Source organism: Oryzias latipes, chromosome 18 (genome assembly GCF_002234675.1).
Source record: "Oryzias latipes chromosome 18, ASM223467v1".
In the NCBI taxonomy this organism is placed as follows: Eukaryota; Metazoa; Chordata; class Actinopteri; order Beloniformes; family Adrianichthyidae; genus Oryzias; species Oryzias latipes.
The window spans coordinates 21,556,971-21,577,478 of NC_019876.2; the positions used below are offsets into that span (position 1 = coordinate 21,556,971).

A 20,508-nucleotide genomic window follows, 5' to 3' on the forward strand; every position below is an offset into this window, starting at 1 on the left:
AAGCAAACATAGAAAACATTTTACAGACTTGATATCTGTTATTATCATTAGTGTATAAATGCTCCCAGCTGATAATTTTTCCCTTTTCATCAATATTCCACTTTCATATGTATAACATTTGAGTTTTCACTGTAAACTGTGAATTAGGAAACAAACCTCTGGGTCCAGGAAAACCATCAAACCCTCTGGCTCCAGGATCTCCCAGTTCTCCCTTCGCCACAACTGGTGTGTAAATACTGGGGGGGCCTGGAAGACCTGGAAGCCCTCTGTCACCTTTAGCAGAGAAGTCACGTAGGAATTCAGTCAGTTTATTAATGAAAAACGATCTCCACCCAAGTCCTCTTACAAAAATGGAGGGAAAAACATCAAACCAAAAAAAAAAAATAAGGTTGTTGTAAACCAGTCTAGATCATTCCAATAAGGCCACACTGTCGGTATTATAATCACCTTTTGCACTGCCATTTAATTTTTAGGTCATGATTTTGTTTTGGTTCAATATATGATTTGTTTATTGCAAAAAATACAAAAAAAACTAAAAATTCAGAAAAAAAAATCCCTTTTTAATTAGCTAATAAATAAGTAACAAAGAAAAATTTTTCAGTTGGCTCATATTAAGCCTGGTGTAATTTGATAAAACAATAAACAATACATCCTCTTTTCAAAGTCCTCTCTTGACTCTATCAACGTAATATTACTGGTATCCAGTAGGGTTGCACTCCCTAAATGATATTATTGTGAAGTATATGGTATTTAAAAATGTTTTGATCTCTTCACTCATTTTTATGACATCCTATTCTTTTGACTTTACAACCTGCCATGCTTTTCTTGGTTTATGAACATTGTGGAGCAGCATAACTTTGTGCAGCAGGCTTTTAGAACTGTGACAAACACCAGCAGCTCGTTTTAAAAGCAGAAGAAGCACAAACTACGATAACAAAAAAAGGACGTTTCACTGACTAGATAAAGCAAGGTTTTGACACTTTTCCAAACCTCTGACTGGTACGGTGTATAAGGGATCAACAGACTAGATGTAGAGTTTTGGGTGTAATCCCAAAAGCTCAGAGTCATGCAGCTGTGTCCGTTGAGTTTGTGTAGTTTATCAAATGAAATAGAATTGCACAGAAGAGAATAACAGTGTTGCTTAGCCAATTGCAGTAAAGAATAAAATAACAGCTTCTGATTGGAGCATAATTCCAATGCAAGGCAAGACGTCAGCAAGTGTTCCTCCCATAAAGATCAGTAGACACCATATCAAACCCTAGGGCTGGTTAATACTTCCTAGCAACTTGTAATCGCTCAGGCCGCATTGGTCACAAGGAAGGGAATTGCCCCCCGCGAAATGTAACACAAGCGGATGACCTCATCCACAGTGGGAATGTCACGGTCATAGTAAAATCCTGTGCATATCGCTCCATTTAACTGAGACTTATTTCAAACAACACAATGGCAGAACAAACTCGATCCAGAAAGTTGTTGTTTCCACGTCCCAGTATTTCAAAGACAAGGCCGCATTACTGCATTCTAAATACAAGAGAGGTTAGACATGATTTCTTCTGACTCAGTTCCCCCCCCCCAAAAAAAAAAAAAACTAAGAAAACAACATTTTCAATGGATATTTACTCTTTAATGCAACCACAATAAATCAATTAAACAATCAATCGATTAATCAATCAATCAATCAATGCAACTATTACTTCAGATATATTTAATCAAGATATGAAACAAATGGCAAGTCATTTAAAATTTAACTTTTTAAAGGTATAGTTATTTGGTATTTTGAGGCTTTTAAAATACAAAAAAACAAACAATGTACAACCTAGCTGGTGTTGATGCACCGTTAATTAACCACAATTTTATTTATGTCGATGTAAGCATCTTCAGAAAAACTTTGCATATGAAAAAAGGAAAAAGCTTAGCATAAATAAAAAAACAAAAGCTTTATAACACTATAAATATTATACCAAACCACTGAAATGCTGGAGACAATCATCAACGCTACTCAGAAGTTCATTGCAGTTATCTCGGACAGTCAAAGGAAATCCGGCCAAGCTTAGTAAGAACTAGATCGCACGACTCCGGTAGGGACGTAATACAATTGATACGATGGCAAATTGCTGAAGTGTAAACCGGCCATCATTCCCTGGGCCATTGCCTAATTAAAGCGGGAAAGACTTCCTGTCACCTGACATCAGTACCTAAGGAGATGGCCACAAGTTAAGAACTAACTCCAGCACTGGTAGCATTTCACAGGGGGGGGTTAGGTGGTGTGTGTGTGTGTGTGTGTGGGGGGGGGTGTTTAATAACAGCCTGAACATTTACAAGACTTCAGTGAAGAGATGTGGGGACGCTTCTGAGAGGAGGCTGTAAAATGACCCCGCCCACTACAGAAATTTTAGTGGTTGAGGTGATTTGTGGGTATATTATGGTTCTTGGTTCTTGTTTTTCATTTGGTTCTTTGGTTTCTGACTCTGAAGGGTGGCTCTCCTGGATTCCCCAACCCTTTCCCGAGGTTCTCAGCTATCAGCACTGTAGTTGATACGTATCCTGAGCTGCTGCTTTTGAATGCCAACACTAAGGACCCCCAGGTTTTGGTTGTAAGTTCTAATATTTTTTGTCCCCCACCTATGGCAAAGTTTAGTTACTAAGCTTTGAATCCACTTTCTAGTTTGACTCCTGGAACTTTCTCCATTTGAGTTTCTTTCAGCTGTTCTAGCAACAGGGTAGCCATGTTTTCAAATAATTTGACTCAAATGATAGTATTTAGTAGGTTTTGGTTGGGTTGCTGGGTTGCTGGATTGTTCAGTGTGGTACATGAAATGTTAGCTTGGAGTTGTGATGTGACACTGGGACTGAAGAAGTCATACGCACGAGTAACATTCAGATCCAGCCCATGGAGAAAGTGTGTGTGTGTGTTTGCCTGGAGGCGTGGCTGGAGGCGCAGACTCTTTCTGAAAGGGACTGTTCCCACGTTGTGACATCACAATGTAAGAACCCACTTGTTTTTGTGGATTGGGGTGGGGGTGGGGGGCAGGTTTTTAGAGGAACACTCGCAATGCATGAATAATTTAAATACCGCTTTGGGGTTATTTTTCATAAGGAATTGACATTATAATAAATTTAGAAAGCTAAAAAAAAGTTAATTTTGCCTAACATAAGCCCTTTAATTTATATTTTTTGCCATGTTTTGCTGGCTAATTTATTTGATGATAAATGCAGAAAATTCAATATATTTAAGATTCACTAAAACAAGCTATAAAAAAAGAATTGCAGTATATTTGGTCAGATTTTCCGGTTTTGCAAATTCATTTTCAAACTGAACCAAAACGTTTTAAACTTCACCTCTGTTGCCTTGAGGTCCAAGTCTGCCAGGTGATCCATTTCTTCCAGGCTCCCCCGGCAGACCTTTCCCTCCTGGAAATCCTGGTGTTCCGGGCCGTCCAGACTGTCCAGGAAAACCAGTGAGTCCAACAAAACCTCTTTCCCCTGCGGAGATATTAAAATTGTGGGATCGATCTCAGTAGAGAAACCAGGAATGTAACAGCAGATGCATCAACCTTTTACTCCAGGAATTCCAGGTAATCCGTCAACAGTTCCAGGTCCTGGAGGTCCAGGCGGTCCCCGTGGACCTGGTGTTCCAGGAGTACCAGGAAACCCAGGTGTTCCTTTCATTCCTGCAGGTCCTGGGAAACCTGGATCCCCTGTGTCTCCTTTCTCCCCAGGAAGACCTACACATAATGGAGAGGAAGGAAGACGGCATGAGATGCTTGACCCTGAGACCATCAAAATTTTTGATCTCGAATTTCGGTTTACAGTTTTGTTTTTAAATACCCGTATTTTCCGGACTATAAGTCGCCCTTTTTTTTTTCATAGTTTGGCAAGGGGTGCGACTTATCCTCCGCAGCGACTTATATTAGAAATAAATTGAAATAAATACATTGTTAACCCTCCTGTTATGTTCATTTGTGAGGAACAGAGATGATGTTCCTGACTAAATTTGATGTATGAGGTATGTTAAGTGTTAAGAGTATGTTAAGCGACTCAGAGAATCAGCAAACTTTTTTTACAGTAAGATCTTGAAGGCTAACAACATAATATTCTATTTTACAATGATTTCATAGATTCAGAAATGCCATAAAAATGACAACTGTTTCTACAAATACAGGATGAAAACAGAGTATTAGTTGGCCAATGATGCTTCATGAAAGGAATAAATAAATAAGTATGAGAAAGAATTACTGTGAAATTATGAGATAAACAGTCTGCTATGATTGTGTCATATGAGGTTGTGCAAGTTATTAGTTCTTGGTCTCAGATTTTGTCAAATAAATTTCCCATCAAAATGCGACTTATAGTCCAGTGCGATTTATCTGTGTTTTTTTTCTACTTTATAATGCATTTTTGGGCTGGTGCGACTTATCCTCCGCAGCGACTTATACTCCGGAAAATACGGCAATCAATGAACTTACCTCAAACAAACACGGTTAGGATCAACTCAACAACAAGAACATTGTGAACACAAACATCATTTATGTCTTGTCAGGGCTGGAATTGCACGTCATAAATGGAAGGGTTAAAGCTGGTTTATCAAATGATCTGGATGCAGGCTTTGAGGGATGAGTGGAAATTAACAGCAATACATCTGGAATCTTAATCCAATTTTGGTTGCAATTCCAGGCTAAAAATCATGGACAAATAAAGCTTAAGCCGGCTTTGTTCCTGCTAAACTATGAGAGCATTTCTGAAACAAAGCGTCTTTGGAGCTCCACAATGTTTCAAATCAAAAGAAAAGATTCAAGACTAGAACATTTTTCAATGCATTCACGAAGAATAAACAGTACATGAGTGGAATTTCAAGGAGGGAAACTAATTTTGTAAAACAAAAAAACTTCACATCGTAACAGGTCTGCCAGGTTACAATGTGGGTTTGTAGAAGCTAAGTCCCTATTTTCTGCACCATTTTTCAAGTCAATTCTTTAAAAGTCATACTGTGTAATTCCCTGATTTATTTTTTTATTTGTTGTCTCTGACAGCTGAAGTGTATTACTGATTAACACTTTTTTCAACTAGTTGGTGGATTATGCAGACAGTTTTACTAGGGATGCAACAACTCTCTTTCACCAGAATTTGGTTTAAACCTCAGAACTAAAAATTCAGAAAAATCCCTTTTTAATTAGCTAATAAATAAGTAACAAAGAAAAAGCTTTATAAAACAATAAATCCTCTTCTAAAATTTGTCGAATAATTGTTTGACTCTATCAACGTAATTTTACTGGTATGCAGTAGGGTTGCAACGATTTACTTTCTGGGGAATTTGGTTTATTGGTGTAGCATACCCATTGGTTTTTGATAGAGAATTGTGGCTTTCCTAGTTATTACTGTCATATTTTTTCCCTTTGCAGCTTGTTTAATAAAGTGACATACAGTTTGATTAAATATTGAGTCTCCAAGTTCATTTCAGTTCTTTAGCTTTCACATGAACTTAGGCGATTCTATTTAATGTGAAAATAACTGGGACACTACACATTATTTGATACTTGCAAAGATTTTAACATTATTTCTCTATTTCAAAGCTACCGCTTTTAACATTGGACTAAATAAAAGCACTCCCTAAATGATATTATTGTGAAGTATGTGGTATTTAAAAATGTTTTGATCTCTTCACTCATTTTTATGACATCCTATTCTTTTGACTTTACAACCTGCCATGCTTTTCTTGGTTTATGAACATTGTGGAGCAGCATAACTTTGTGCAGCAGGCTTTTAGAACTGTGACAAACACCAGCAGCTCGTTTTAAAAGCAGAAGAAGCACAAACTACGATAACAAAAAAAGGACGTTTCACTGACTAGATAAAGCAGGTTAGTTGAGTCAAGCATTGGGATTTCAGTAGAAATGATCTGTTTCTAAAGATCATGAACATCTCTGAGTGGGGTGTGATGGTTTAAACATCACTCACCAGAAACTAATCATGCAGATTTGTCAGACCTGAGCTGCTTATGATGTCTACAGCAGGACCAATGGCGGGGGGCTTTCAAACATACATGACCCCTGCTTTGGTGAATTCACATGCGCTCACACCCCAACAAAGAGCGCAGGAATGTTAGCTGTGAGGGTTACTCTCAGACAGAAACAGGAGGCGTATGAACGGGGGAGGAGTGTCTCACCTGGGCAGCCTACAGCAAAATCACCCCACGCCAAGAAGAAAAGGATGGAGGGATGAGAAGATGCATGGAGATGATGGTGGTGAAGAGTGTAGAAAGAAGAAAGAACAGGACAACAAGAGACAAAAGAGAAGAAGAAAATCCTTTGGTTGTTGCACTTCTAAAACAAAACAACATCACATGCAGTGGAGGATGGGGGGAGAGATGGTGGATGGAGTGATGAGGAGAGAAGTGCTTTCAACCCTAACTGTTCTACAGGCATGTTCATCAAGTTCAGTTACGTGTCACCACTGCTGCTTCTGCATTTTCTTTCTCAGAATTTACTGGTCTCAGGCCAGCCATGATGAAGGCCCCTCCCTCTGTAGACTGTGAACTTTAAGGATGGATAAAGAAAGAATGTTAACTGTTGACTGTAGATGAGAACTTGACCAAATGATCCATCCCCCACACACACAATCCAAGCAGGAAGTACTCACTGGCTCCAAAAAGCCATAATGCCATAGCTTTCTACAGAGAAATAAACAGCTATTACTCGGTCATTCTGTTTGTCAGAATTACAATTCTTGCTCTGATCGGCTGGACAGCTCAGTTGGTTAAGTGCAGGACTAGGACTCAGGTTATCAGGGTTCTATTTCAAGCATCATCCAGTGTGGGACCTTTAGCAAGACCCTTCGTGCTACTGCCTAACTACTATGTAGCCACAAGGGGGTCTAAGTCCGGGTCTCCCTCTGTCCGCTCCCCAGCCCGGATGTCAGGAAGAGAATCCAGCGTAAAAATCTCTGCCAAACCACTTGAACGAATCCCCTTAATCCTTAAGTACATGATGACCGAATGAAGCTTAGATTGAAGATTTGCTGTTTGAGTGAAAACCGCTGGTCTTCGATGAAGTTTGCAAAATTGCATGTCAGTTGATGTTGGTCCATGAAGCACTGAAGCAGAACAAAGACTTTTCAGACACAGTGGAGTTAGGGGTAATGATTTAGGCTTAATCATGACCCTAATGGAGAGTCTCCCCACTAGCCGGCTCTCCCTAGCGGGTTATTTTCATCTGAAAACATCTGTGTGTATTAAGTCTTCATGTTGTCTGCTTATGAACTAAAACTTGACTGAATTTGACTGAATTTGTTCATGTTTTTGACCGGGAAAAGTGGTTTCTGCTGTTCTGCTGCCTCACATGACCATATCCTGTTAAGTGGTCCAGCCTTCTGTTTCTGGAAGCCGGAGCCTTATGGAGACTGTTTTGGTGGTCTTTCTGTTTCCAACAGAATAAAGGCAGGTGAGTGAGCCCCCTCATATAGTCCTCACCTGCAGACTCTCCTCACAGAGTAGACCTCAAGGAAGGATCAGAAGAGAAAGAATGTGCAGACAAACTGAACAGAATTTGGTTTGACTCACCCGGTGATCCAATCTGTCCTTTGCTGCCAGGAGGTCCAGGCAGTCCAAGAGTAGGGCCGATAACCTCACCCGGAGGTCCAGGAAAACCAGGAACACCCGGCAGACCATCAATTCCACGTTCTCCTCTCAGTCCAGGAATACCGTTCTTTCCATCCAGACCTGATAATTACCCTTGTGTTTGTGATAGTGCTCATGTTTAGATAAATGCTACCGCTGCATCATATTTATGTTAATATGATTTTCTTATGCACGCTTAGTACCGCAAATCAAACACACTTCTGCTGTCTGTTTGCTTGCTCATGTCTCACATCGGAAGAACGATCCTCAGTGCTAAAAACACAGACTGAAGTTACTAAAAAGGCTCCTGACACACAACTCATTCAATATTTGATTACTTTTGTTAAGTCATCTCATGGCTTCATTAACTTTTACATCTTCAGACAAAAAGCAGAAAATAACCTTTGTGGTAAATCCATGCAGTTCTTCTTTGCAAACATACCAGGACCTCCAGGAACTCCTGGAGAGCCGGGCTGGCCCTTGTCCCCACGTATTCCAGGTTCACCATCTCGTCCTGGAAGTCCAGGTATGGCTCCAAGAATCTCTCCAGGCTGTCCTTTGGCTCCAGGAAGCCCTGGAACACCATTTCTTCCCCTGGTCCCATCAATGCGCAGCCCAGGAACACCTGGGATTCCTGGGTCCCCTCTAGGTCCTGGAAAACCTGCAGACAAATGTATCAAGGGAGCAGAGGACGAAAGCAATGAGTTAAGAGACAGAAGATGCTTCACAAACTTAAACCCGCTGATCAGCATTGCAAGCTAAGCAAAGTTCTCAGATATGTCCGTCTCTTCACTTTCTAATTTGTCATTTGTGTTCACTCCTGTATCGCATAATATCAATATCATAGCAGTCAGTCCTTGCTGGATACTGATGGTTCTTTTGATCTGACGTCTACCAGTCCAACCTCACATCCTCCATAATAATCTGGACCTGAGCGTGGAAGTTACCTCCTCAGACAGTGGACTCGTTCCATGACCTATGAAATTGCGCAAATTGGATTCTTAAAAATAAATTTGCTTAATGGAAACACCCCAATTTTGGAAAAACTCGCATTTATTGAAAATAGGTTTTTTTTGCTTAGAGGAGGTGGTTTTTGAGGCAGTTTTCAGGACATATTTCGCAAAACTGCCAAAGGAAAAGGTTTTTCAAAATTAAATGCGCTTCTCGGTAGGAACTGGCTGCCCTGAGCCGCGCAGCGGGCGCCCCAAGAGGTTCCACAGTGTCCTACAGCTCATTAAAAACTGTGTGTCATGCAAAAATGCTTGATCCACAGATCCTCTGTAAAATCATCATCCACGATTTCCCCAAATTCTTTAGTCGTACTTGCTCCATGGCCTGAATAAGACGCTGAATGTATATTGTCTTGTTACCAAACAGGAAAAAGGGACCAACTGCTTACTTGTTAGAATTTTTTATTTTTTTATTTTATTTTATACCACTTAACAGACTTCTCACATGGGTCCCCATCTTATCATTCATAAACTTACCATCAGTAAATGAAAGAAGAATGGACTTGTGTGAGTATATAAAAAAGTTGTCTTTTAGAGCCAAAGGTGTATTTTTAAATTTTCCACAATGTTGTGTCTTTAGAGCACAATGTTGTAAGCAGGTTGGTTTACGTTGGAGTTTCACATTTTTAACACAGAGTGTTATTTAACTGGCATTTTAGCGTTGGAGAATTGAGAATTTTAGCAACCACAACAGATCCTTTCAGTGCAACTGAACCATGATCTGGACCATCTCCTGAAAATGGTCTCACCACAGTTTACATTACCAACTGGTTATTGATTCCAGTATTGTCCAAATTAGTAAGATTACTTACATTCTTCCAGTACCCAGCCTTCTTGGAGTAACAGGAGTGTGCTACTCCCAGGGATTTGGTAGTTCAGGAATTATTGCTTGGATCTCTGATTGGTGCTGCTATTCTTCCATACTGAGAAGAATGACACCCCAAGAGACCTTTTTAATGAAAAAGCAATGTCTCCTTGAGGCCCTGGTTCTGCTGAAGGGCATCAGAAGGAGCTGGAAGAAGGAGGTCTGGCTGTCTTTGCTAAAATTGCTGCCCTCACCGCCTAAACCTAAGTCTTCTTTCTCTTTCAGCTTTTCCCATCAGGGGTCGCCACAGCGCAACAACCTCTCCTTTGAGGATGAGTCGCATGGTTAACTTGGCAATGTTTTATGCCGGATGCCCTTCCTGACGCAACCCTCTCAATTTATCCGGGCTTGGGACCGGCACAGAAGCAGAGAAGGGAATACGGACCCTATCATACAACCAACATTGCTGCTCTCACCACAGCCTTCAAAGTATCAGTCCTGCTTCCTGGTTAACAGTTCAAGTTCTGCATACCTGGAGAACCGGGCTGGTTCCCAAAGCCAGGATCTCCCCTCTCCCCTTTGGAACCATCAAGTCCTGGACGTCCAGGTTCTCCCGGCCGACCCGGCTGACCCTTAAGGCCTGACAGACACAGCAAGGTTGAGCATTTGTAACTCTGTACCTTCTAATGTTTTATGTTATCTTTGCATTTTGGAACCCCCCACCCCCCAAAGAGAAAAAAACAGGTAAAGAAAATGATCTCCTCTGCTTTACCATTTTCCTCTGGAAACCATGAAACAGGAACAAAAGGTTGACCAAAGAGAACAAACCAACACAGGGCTCTCCAGGATTTGAAGAGAAAAATATTTTATAGTAAAACGTCTTCTGCTTTACCAGGGCGTCCAGGTAAGCCAGGAATCCCAGGGTCTCCGACTTGTCCAGGTATTTTGCAGGGCAACAAATCACCTGGGGGCCGCAGACAAGTTCATATTCAGGACTTCATCAGGTCACCAGGGCAGATAAATACATACTAACTGCAAAGCAGCATGAAACCTGAAGTGCTCCTCTGTCTACGTTACTACAATTTTTGCGGAGCCTTGCGATTCTAAACCGGGACTACTGGAAAAATGTAACCCCAGAGGAAACAAGTGATATTATAAGAGCGACTGTGTCTGTCTGGAATTCAGGCTTTGATTTGGGTTAATGTGGGTTAAACCTGGCTTTTCGTGGCAGCGACAGGATGTTGTTAGTAGGATTTCCATGGCATGAAAGAGCGGCTCAAACGCTGGAAAGGCCTGAATTCACAGGCAAGCAGAGGTTTTAGCAGGTTCAGCAGGATCAGCACTGGAGCTGTTGTGTGTATGTATGTGTGTGTGGGGGGGGGGGGCTCAGCCCCCAGGACGACTCACAACTATAATGAAAACTTCCACCCACCTTCAGATGATTCCCATTCCCCTGGAGCCTCACATCCTTAGGTGCTGCTTGTGCTCTGCTTTAACAATGGTTTAAGTATGGCAGGAGGGGGGGTGGGGTGGGGGCCTTATTCTAGTCCTGCTCCCACTTAAGATTCTTAAAATTTACAAAATCCATCAGGCAGACTTAGGCAGTTTATTTTCTACATTTATTTATTAATGACTTCCACATGTGATGCGATTACAGCTACATATTGTTGCATTTGATAGTTACAGCAAGACTACTGGTATTATTACTTAAAGTCTAATTTCAATCATCTTTTGATCTGTTGTAAAAGCGTTCCCAGTGGTCTTTTAGTTATGGTTACGCTATTTTTAGCCAAAATAAAAAAAAACCTGTGTTGTTTCTATTTATGCATAAAAACTTTTTAACAAAAAAAATGTTTTCTCTTAAAACATCAATAAAGTTTTCCAGTTGTTGATTGATGACTGTATTCTGTATTCATAATTTATCGACACTATTTTAGAAAACTACTAGTCCTCGCTCACAACTGCAGTGTAATATCAATATTATTTGTACAGGTTGAACATTTTCCTGTTGATTTCTTTTAACTTTATTTTGTTCTTGTGAAAGATTACATTTGATACGTGCACCATTTTGTGTTTCTGCTATTCAGAAGTTTGATCTGCTATATGAAAAAAGGTTTATATGGTTTGACTTAGCTCTGTCGCAGCCACCCTGAATGTTGCAACAGACATAACTCACGCCCATCTAGCCTGCTGCTCTGATGGGGGGGTTGAGAAAGTTAGTTACCCACCCGTTCCCGTTTCGGCGCCATTAACCCGTCCACAGGCGCTTTCACCTGGACAGATAAACATGCACAGGAACGACGGACACAAGGATGGTGGGTCGACGTGGGGGGGGGGGCAGAGGGACGGACAGACAGAGGTGGAGGAGGAGGGGGTCAGCATACAAAGCCAGTCAGGATCATTTGCATGCGAATGTAAAGTGATTATTCCTTGTTTTTATAAACAAATGATCTGAATCAGTAAATTAATGGAGTTAAAGCAGAAGCACACTGGTTCAGAGTTAAACTGCTCAAAGAGGTTATTTCCGTCAGGGAGAGGAGAGAAGAAACACAGATGCTCCCCTGTTTTTTTTCCTCCCTGAGAGGCAATAACTCTAACGTTAAAGTAGAAATCAGTCAGCAGTAGTGTCATAGTTCAGGCGTATTTTAGTCTCGGAAAGCAGAGGTTAAATTTAAAATAAATTTTTTATTCTTTAGTAAACGACTTTCTTTCAAGAGTTTGCTGCCACTATCCCTACATGAAAATTACATCCCAAAAGATTTTACCAAAAAAAGACGTATATTTTTTTTAACTTTAATCCATAATTCTAACGGAATCTCAAACATCTTTGTACCTGTAAACCACTTCTGCTGTCTTCTTCTTTTTCTTTCTGCTGCTCCCTTTAGACGACACCCATCCTCAGCCTTTATCTACTCCTATCATCTGCATCCTCCTTGTTCACACCAGCCACCACCTATCCTCTTTTTCTACATCCACAAACCACCTTTTGGGTCTTTCTCTTGTCCTCTTTCGTGGTAGCTCCAACCTTAGCGTTTCTTTTGCCATCATCATCACTGTTCCTTCTCTTAACTTGTCTAAACCATCTCAATCTGCTTCCATGCATTTATCTCCAAAGCATCTATCTTGAGCTGTTCCTATTCATTCCTAATTCTATCAATCCTGGTCCCTCCCAAAGAGAACCTCAACATTTTCATCTCTGCTACCTCCAACTCTGCCTCCTGTCTCTTTCTTAGATTCTCTAAACCAACAACATTGCTGCTCTCACCACAGCCTTCTACACCTTTCCTTTCAATTCTGATGGCACTCTTTGGTCACACATCACATCTGAAACCTTCCTCCACCTTCCCCACCTTAGCTCCCTGTAACCTCACAATTCCTCTCAAGTTCCTCTCATTTACACACAGATAATCCATTTTGTCGTCGGTGATCTCATTCATTTCCTTTCTAGAGCAAACCTCCACCTCGCTAGATGTTCTTCCACCTGCTTCCTGTTCTCGCTGCAGATGTCATCTGCAAACATTATGGAGATCCTTAACTCCAACGTTCTACTCTGTCACTCCAGACTCCCTCATCCAAAACACATCTCTTCTCTCTGGATCCTTTCATACACTTTGTCCTGATCTACAAAGAAACAACGGAGCTCCTTCCAACCTTCTCTGTTCTTCTCCATTAACTTTCTCAAAGCAAAATATCACATAGTATAGCACAGTTCCATAGAAGAGTATCTCTAAAATACCTCTACATCACCAATGTAGAACCTTCAAACACCTTTTCTTTGCTTATTTACCACAAGAGGAAAAAAAGATAAAAACAGGATCTGTCTAAAAATGCTTGAGTTTTTTTTCTTCCCTTTGGAATTCACGATTGTTTTTACATTAAATCCTCTCATTTTGCCTGAGACTAAAAAGCACATGAACTGCTGCCCGTGTCAGTGAATAAATTATTGTAATTGTGCACCAATCAAGCCCTAAAGCGGTTTATGAATCACTGCTGCAGCAGAGCAGAAGCACATTAATGGAGATCATTAATTGTGGAGTTAGGATGCAGGAAGCTGCAGAGGAAAACCAACAAGCCTCCTCTCTGTCCGGTCCAGCTGCTGCAGCCATGAGGAGCGCTGGCTCTTTCAGTCGGGTTCAACCGTGTTCAGGTAGGGTTCTTATGGCAACTGTGAATCACAAGTCTTGGACACTGTTGCCCTGTTTAGGATGTCTAGATGTCATTGTCTTCTAAACAAGAACGCAGCTGCAAAAACTGTTCACGTCCCTTACCCTCACCTCCCCCTAAATTACCTGAGTCACTTACCTCTTGGTCCAGGTAAACCTGGTGGCCCAGGCAACCCAGAAAAACCTGGGTCTCCAGGCTCTCCTCGCAAGCCAGGCAGTCCAATGTAGCCAATGCCGGACTCTCCAGGGGCTCCAGGACGACCTTTGATTCCCGGGAACCCTAAGAATCCCTTTTCTCCAACTGTACCAAAGCCAGGGTCGCCCTGGGGTGAGATCACACAAATGGCATGGGGGTATAAGAAATAGTATTGAAAGATGAAAGATGAAAATAAACAAATCACACAAACTTTAACTTGTTTTCCAGAAACTCACAGGACTTCCAGGAAGTCCAGCAAATCCAGGCAGCCCATCTCTGCCAGGTCTTCCAGTTTCACCTATGGGTCCTCTGGGACCGGGTGCTCCACGATCCCCCTTGCTCGAAGAGCCCCGTGATAAATATGGTTCCCCCTTTTCTCCTTTCAAACCGAAGAAGCCCCTGCTACCAGGCCGCCCCTGCAGAGATGAACAGACTTCTTTTTTTCAAAACATACAAACTCCAGAGCAGTAAGAACCATCCTCTGAAAAGAAACCTGACTCACATCAGAACCAGAAGGCCCGCTGAACCCCGATGATCCAGTGTCACCCTGTTCACCCTTCCTTCCAGTGGCACCAGGGCTGCCATTCAGTCCAGGAGGTCCAGGTAACCCAGTTGCCCCTGAGGAGCCCCCTCCCTCACAGTCACAGTCACCAGGGTCACCTGCAGAAAACACAGATTTGGTAAAACAGAAGTGTATAGAAGAGACAGTAAAACGTGACAAATAAAACTGTATGCAGAAATCTCAATTAAGCTGAATACATTTTTAAGCTACAAAATTGGCTAACATCGAAAACTTTTCCTTAAGGTAATCTTTTAATCTATCTGGATCTTTTAATCATAAATAAAAAACCCAGTGGTCTTTTAGTTATGATTTTGCCGTTTTTAGCCAAAATAACAAATGAAAACTGTGTCATTTTTCTAGGACATAGTTTCTACAGAGCGGCAGGAGTTCATTAGAAATTCACCTCTGAGTTCTGGGACTGTTGATGCAAAGAAACTCCACCCCCTTTTCATCATAACTGAGCTATCTGTTTACACAATCTCCTACCTTCCAGTCCCTCACAACCCCAACCTAACATAACCGATGCAACCAAAATGGTGAGCAATATTGGAGCTGTCCAGCCACACAGTTTTAAGCCAGCTCAGATGAGGAAAACAAAGACGTTCATTGATTTAGTCATCCACATGTGAAGAAGAGCAGGGAGCTTGTGACCCGCCCAGTGTAGTTTCTACATCACATCTACAATGTTTATCAAACAGCATTTCGTCATCTGGTCCTTATTTACCAAAATTTTAAGAAATGCTCAGAAATGCAGTTTTAAGCTGAATTTTCTTTGAATATGTCCCCCGTCATCAGAAAAATGACACAAGAACATGTTAAAAACACAGTTTTTATTCAAATTGTGCATCCACACTGGATGGATCAAAGGTAAATCCCAAACAAACAATGTAACAGCCTTTCTGTGTGCTCACATCTTTGTTTCCTTTGATAGGGGATCTGAGTAAACCAGGCTCTAAGAGTCAGAAACCAGAAACAGTGGCAGTAAAACACGAGCCCTCTTTCCACAAACAATCAGAGAGCAAACTACTCTGACGTCACTTCCTGAAGCCCATACCTCCGAAGCCTTTGAAACCTCGGTCTCCAGGAGGTCCTCTGGGGCCAGGCTGCCCGGGTACTCCGGGTAGACCGGAGGTCACATCCTCAGGAGAGCCTACACACACGCACACACACACACATGCACAGTCAGTCCTACGCTGACAGCTGTTGTGTTTGAAAATCAGCAAAGTAATTGAGGTTAGTTTGTTTAATTTTCCATTAGACTGGAGCTGCTGCTGGAAGATGAGAGGCTGACATGAAGAGGCACTGGAATGGGAACGCAGTCATGTGAAAAAGAAATTGCACCCCCCCCCCCCCTCAGGCTTTGATGCACCAGGACACAATGAAGACACAGAACACCAAAGAGGATGAAATAGTATTTATTCACATATTTGATGCTGTGCAGTTATTTTGCAAACAGAAAAGCAGTAAGCTCACATGTGTTTTACAGATACATTTACACTAGATGGATAAAAAAATTTTCCCCAGAAGATTTTCTGAAAATGAAGCCTGAAGTTGAAACTAGTATTTCAGTACACTGTAAATTTCACTTAGACATTTTTGTTGTTCTAATGTATTATTGTAATTCAACTGAACAACCTTTTAGTCATGTAGTTTGTGTAAATAACATTTTTAAGTCAAATACATTTCAACTAAACAAAATGTCTTATTATGAAATTTTACGTTTTCTGTTAATTGAAGATTTGTACAATCTTCTTTTGGCCTTTTGTCTTTAGATGGCGCTAAGCAGGAAAATGTTCGCTTTTTGCTCAGAATAAAAAGCCTCATGACGCCTTCATGAGGTTCAGACAACATGGGCTGCATGGTGGTGCAGTGGTTAGCGCTCTGGTTCAAATCCCACCTGGGACCCTTCTGTGTGGAGCTTGAATGTTCATTCCACCTCCCAAACTCCCAAACATGCTTCATACGTTGAAGGATTACTTTAAATTGCCTCTAGGTTTGTACAGTATGTGTGATTGTGTGGCCTTGCAGCAAACTTGTACCCTGCCTTCACCTAACAGTGGCCAGGTTAGGCTCCGGCAACCCTGAAAGGGATGCAGCAGGTTAAGAAATTGGATCAAAGGACGGAGGAATCTTGGTGTTGTACTAGTGTAGTTCTAATTTAGGGTATTTTTGAAAATGATTTGAGTTCTTTTGAATAATATTTGCAACTTAATTTGATTGAAACTTCTTCCTTAACAAGTTTTTAAATGAGCTGAGAAAAATATCTCAGTTATAACAAAACCAAAAGAAGTTTACATGACTTTCAAATCTATATCAGAATAAAACACCATTTCCTTGGTTAAACAAGATATTTTAGTTTAATGCAATGAAAGGTTATGTTAACACAACAAATCAAGTTTGTTATCTTGACTTAAAATTTTAAGGCAGCCCTTTAACTCTTATTTTTATGTTGAAATTTTATGTTTTGTTTTAGAGAGTAGTCAGTGCTTTGCTGCTAAAGCTCTGAGTATTTTGTATTTATGTACCAGTAGATCATTTTCATGCCATTTTAATGCCAATTTTAACCTTTAGTATGCAACAAAGTTTTTTTTCTCAACTGTAAAAAAATAACAAATGCCTTAGTTTATTAGTCTTTCACTCTGTGTTTGTCCCCATGTGTCACCCTCAAAATATTTTTTCATTATTGTATGACTGTCAGGTTTTGGATCCGTTTTAACACCTTGATGCATGAATTTATTTCCAAATATGAAAAAATAAACCAATTATGTTTTTGCTTTAAAGTAGATGCTAAATTAAGGTCATTTTGGAACCGCATGAATATTTGCATCAAAAGGCAACAAGGGGTTAAGAGACACCTTGTATGTATACATTCTGCAAAACTTTATGGTTCAGTGGTTCTTTCTCAACACTAAGCCCAATTTTATGTTGTAATTGTTTAATGTTCACACCTCCTTTGACAACGTGCGTTCAAGAGGCCGCTTCCAATGAAAAAATTATGTAAATGTGCGTATATACATGAAGCCATGACATGGGTCAAAAATAATGAAATTTTTTCTCAAGAATTAAGATTTCGTTCCCACGAAATAATTAAATCGTTTCCTCAAAATATTAATTTGTTTGAATGAGGAAGTACTTAAAATGAAGAAAATACTGAAAGCTGACTTTTTTCGCATGAACCAGAAGCAGTTATTTGACAGGTAGTCGTTGTTCTGGCCAGCCCCGATTTTGTGGAAAATGAAACAAATCTTATCATCTACATAGTTAGATTTGCCGATTTTCACTTTGCAAAATGTGTAATCACACTGTTTCCATTAAATCATTTATGTAAATAAACACAAACCAACCATTGCGGTAAGCCATTTAAAAACACGGATGTGAACAATTTGGCTTTTTACAGCTGATAACTCAAAATTTATATCCATGTGTATCTCATTACAATGCATGGAATACATGGAGAATGTTTAGAGATCAGATTTGTGTATTTTGAAAAGCTCTACAAAAGCATCGGTATTAACGTCTCCATGTCTGGATTCATGAGATCATTCAATGTCTCTCACAGTACGGTGAGCTTCACTCACGCTGCAAAAGCCGCTTTCCGTTGCTACTTCCATGTCTCTGGACCCGCATTAGTTCGAGAGAGGAAAAAAACAAAAACAAAAAATTCAACTACAGGATCTGTTTATTATTGTCTCGATGAAAATAGAAAAATATTATTATATTTAGGAGGCCCTAGCTGGCTGCCTCCCCATCCCGCAGCAGCTCTCTGTCTGCTGGCCAGCCAGCCGCTGACTATAGCGAGGTTATATACTGATTCGTTACAGTCAATTGAAACATCAATGATGTAGTGGCAAAAAAAATGTTATCTATATTATTGCTTTAAACCATTAAACTTAAACAGTAAACATGTAACCCGAAAAAATTTAAGTTTATTTATTGAAAATACAGGGCATGTAAAAGGTCACAATTTTTTTGAGGGAACGAATTACTATTTTGTGAAGAACATATTAGCATATCTTTACCCGTGTCAGGTCACGGGCTCTGATTGTATGCACGGTCAAAACTCTTTCTATTTACTACTAGGCAAGTTTTTAAGTCTGTTTTCAGGCTCTGCATACAAAACTCGCCGCCACTGAAAAGTTAAACCAGTTGAACTTTGACCAATAAGGGGTTCAGTCTTAGTAATGACGTAAGGAGGAAGTCTCTTAATTGACAGACGTGCCGACCATTTCTAAACTAATCTAAATATGGAGGACAAACTAATAATTGTGGTTTGAGCCCGGTCAGAATTATATGATTATTATATATATCAGTCTTTCATTTATCACAACAGACCTGTGAAAGAAAAAGCCTGTTCAACACAATCCTGAATGCGTGACACATGCCTGCTGTGAACGTAGCTTTAGAGATTTTTATATGTTCCAGTTTATCTGTTCTATATCAAATACTTTTTCTCCACCAAATTTAGCCAATAATCCAATAATCTGCAGCTGCTCACGCAGAGCAGCCGTATTGATTGCAGCCTCCTCCAGACCACACACCGTAACAAAGCACCCTCCCCTGCCCGCAAACACGAAGCTCTGAGTCCAGCTGCACTGCTCAGAGAGATGTCGGTGTTTTTTAGCAGCCGGCCAGACCGAGTGAGCACTAAAGTCCAAGGGAGAATGACATCTAACATATGCAAAAGGGCAACAGAGAAAAAGGCACAGAGAAATCAAAACCATCGTCTAGTTCCCCTTAGTCTTTTGTTGAAAGAGTCACGCTAATGTAACAAGGTTATACATAAATGGTAAAACACTTTTTTAACATTAGTAAGAATATTATGACAAACATTGTCAACATAGAAATCTGGATAAAGTGGAAACAGTATTTTCTCACCTGGTTCTCCAATGAACACATTCCAAATCCTTCAATTTTTGAATGGCAACTGAGAACCACAAATACTGAACTAATTTAATGATGGTCTTCTCAGATCCAGGAGGAACAGTGCAGGTGTCGAGTGGTACATTTAACCCGCGTCAAAAGAGAGGCAGCAGACGTGAATTTGACACACAAATCGTTCGGTGTGAATGCAGTACCAGAACCACAGACCACCTCTACACCTGACTCAGAGGGTTTGAGGGCTCACGGGAGCTTGCCCATTCAGTCCACTTGGGCTTTTACAGAATCTGTTCTATCTAGTCCCTTGATGTGTTCTGAAGAGTGTATTCTGGTAATGTTGGGTCCGGGGTCCGTGGAGCACTTTTGGGCTTCCCTTGACAGAACTGGAGAACGTTTATCTGTTGAAGGAGGCCAGGGGTTCTCTGCTTAAACTGCTTCTCCTATGACTTGCTCCAAATGAGTAGATGGATGTTTTTTAATGCTTTTTACTAGCATGGAGGAGCCCTGATGATGATACTTGCACCACCGTGCTTTAAAGGTGTTTTTTTTAATCACCTGTCCACATGTGCAGGCTTTAATGTCATTTTCAACAACTTTAGTTCCACATGCTGCACAGACAGACACCTTCATCCCAACATAAAAATGTGCACTTTCTTCTTCACATGACAGCCTCATATTAAAATGTAAAACAGCAGAACTGCTTCAGTGATTTCACATGGACCTTAAAGACGGACAGATTTTGGTTTCTTTTGTTGTAGTTATGCCTTCTTTCTGGCTGATGTTAGTTTGCCAATTACTCAACCAAAAAATACCACTTACACTTACAAATGGTACCCAATTTTTCCTGTGTCCGAAGAATCTTTCTTTGTTTAATCTGTGTATAAACGTAATAAATAAATGCAAAAAAAGTCTTTTGTCCATGTAAAATCATTTATAACTGTTGACAGCAGGCGACCCCTGTGGCCAAAGAGCGAGCAGCAGCCTGGCGTACAGAGACTCCCTCCTTTGGAAGGTGCAGTCTGCACTCTCCACTTACCGTTAGTTGCTGCAAAGGGCAGCAGAGAGCAAAAACAAAAAAAAGCGAAAGATGCGGTTTAATCTGGCTTTAAGAGGCTTGATGTTGCCATGGTGATTGCAGGAATATGACTGCCTTTAGGATAGCTGTAAACTGACCTTCAGGACTGACAGGATAGATGACACAGGGATCAGTGGTCCTGCCTTGGAGGACAGCAAAGTCAGACAGCTGTTATGTTTTACGCCAGGTTTTTTTTTTCTTAGCCAA

At 40.7% G+C, this 20,508-nt stretch overlaps 1 protein-coding gene across 5 annotated transcripts in view; it reads right to left on the reverse strand.

The window, feature by feature from the left end:
• The window catches only part of LOC101168576 (collagen alpha-6(IV) chain), a 113,611-nt gene that overhangs the window by 12,530 nt on the left and 80,573 nt on the right, over window positions 1–20,508 (reverse strand). For 2 of the 5 annotated variants that reach the window (XM_020711737.2, XM_011487658.3), the window contains exons 20-33: window positions 20,400–20,444; window positions 15,403–15,498; window positions 14,289–14,446; window positions 14,023–14,202; window positions 13,730–13,913; window positions 11,656–11,700; window positions 10,320–10,391; window positions 9,960–10,067; window positions 8,055–8,273; window positions 7,556–7,714; window positions 6,164–6,172; window positions 3,555–3,725; window positions 3,340–3,483; window positions 157–273 (exon numbers count right to left, since the gene is read on the reverse strand). In XM_020711737.2, coding sequence (XP_020567396.2) covers window positions 157–273; window positions 3,340–3,483; window positions 3,555–3,725; window positions 6,164–6,172; window positions 7,556–7,714; window positions 8,055–8,273; window positions 9,960–10,067; window positions 10,320–10,391; window positions 11,656–11,700; window positions 13,730–13,913; window positions 14,023–14,202; window positions 14,289–14,446; window positions 15,403–15,498; window positions 20,400–20,444 — 1,707 coding nt within the window. The remainder of the gene's footprint in view (window positions 1–156; window positions 274–3,339; window positions 3,484–3,554; window positions 3,726–6,163; window positions 6,173–7,555; window positions 7,715–8,054; window positions 8,274–9,959; window positions 10,068–10,319; window positions 10,392–11,655; window positions 11,701–13,729; window positions 13,914–14,022; window positions 14,203–14,288; window positions 14,447–15,402; window positions 15,499–20,399; window positions 20,445–20,508) is intronic. The other 3 variants (XM_020711740.2, XM_020711739.2, XM_020711738.2) reach the window with 3 other exon arrangements.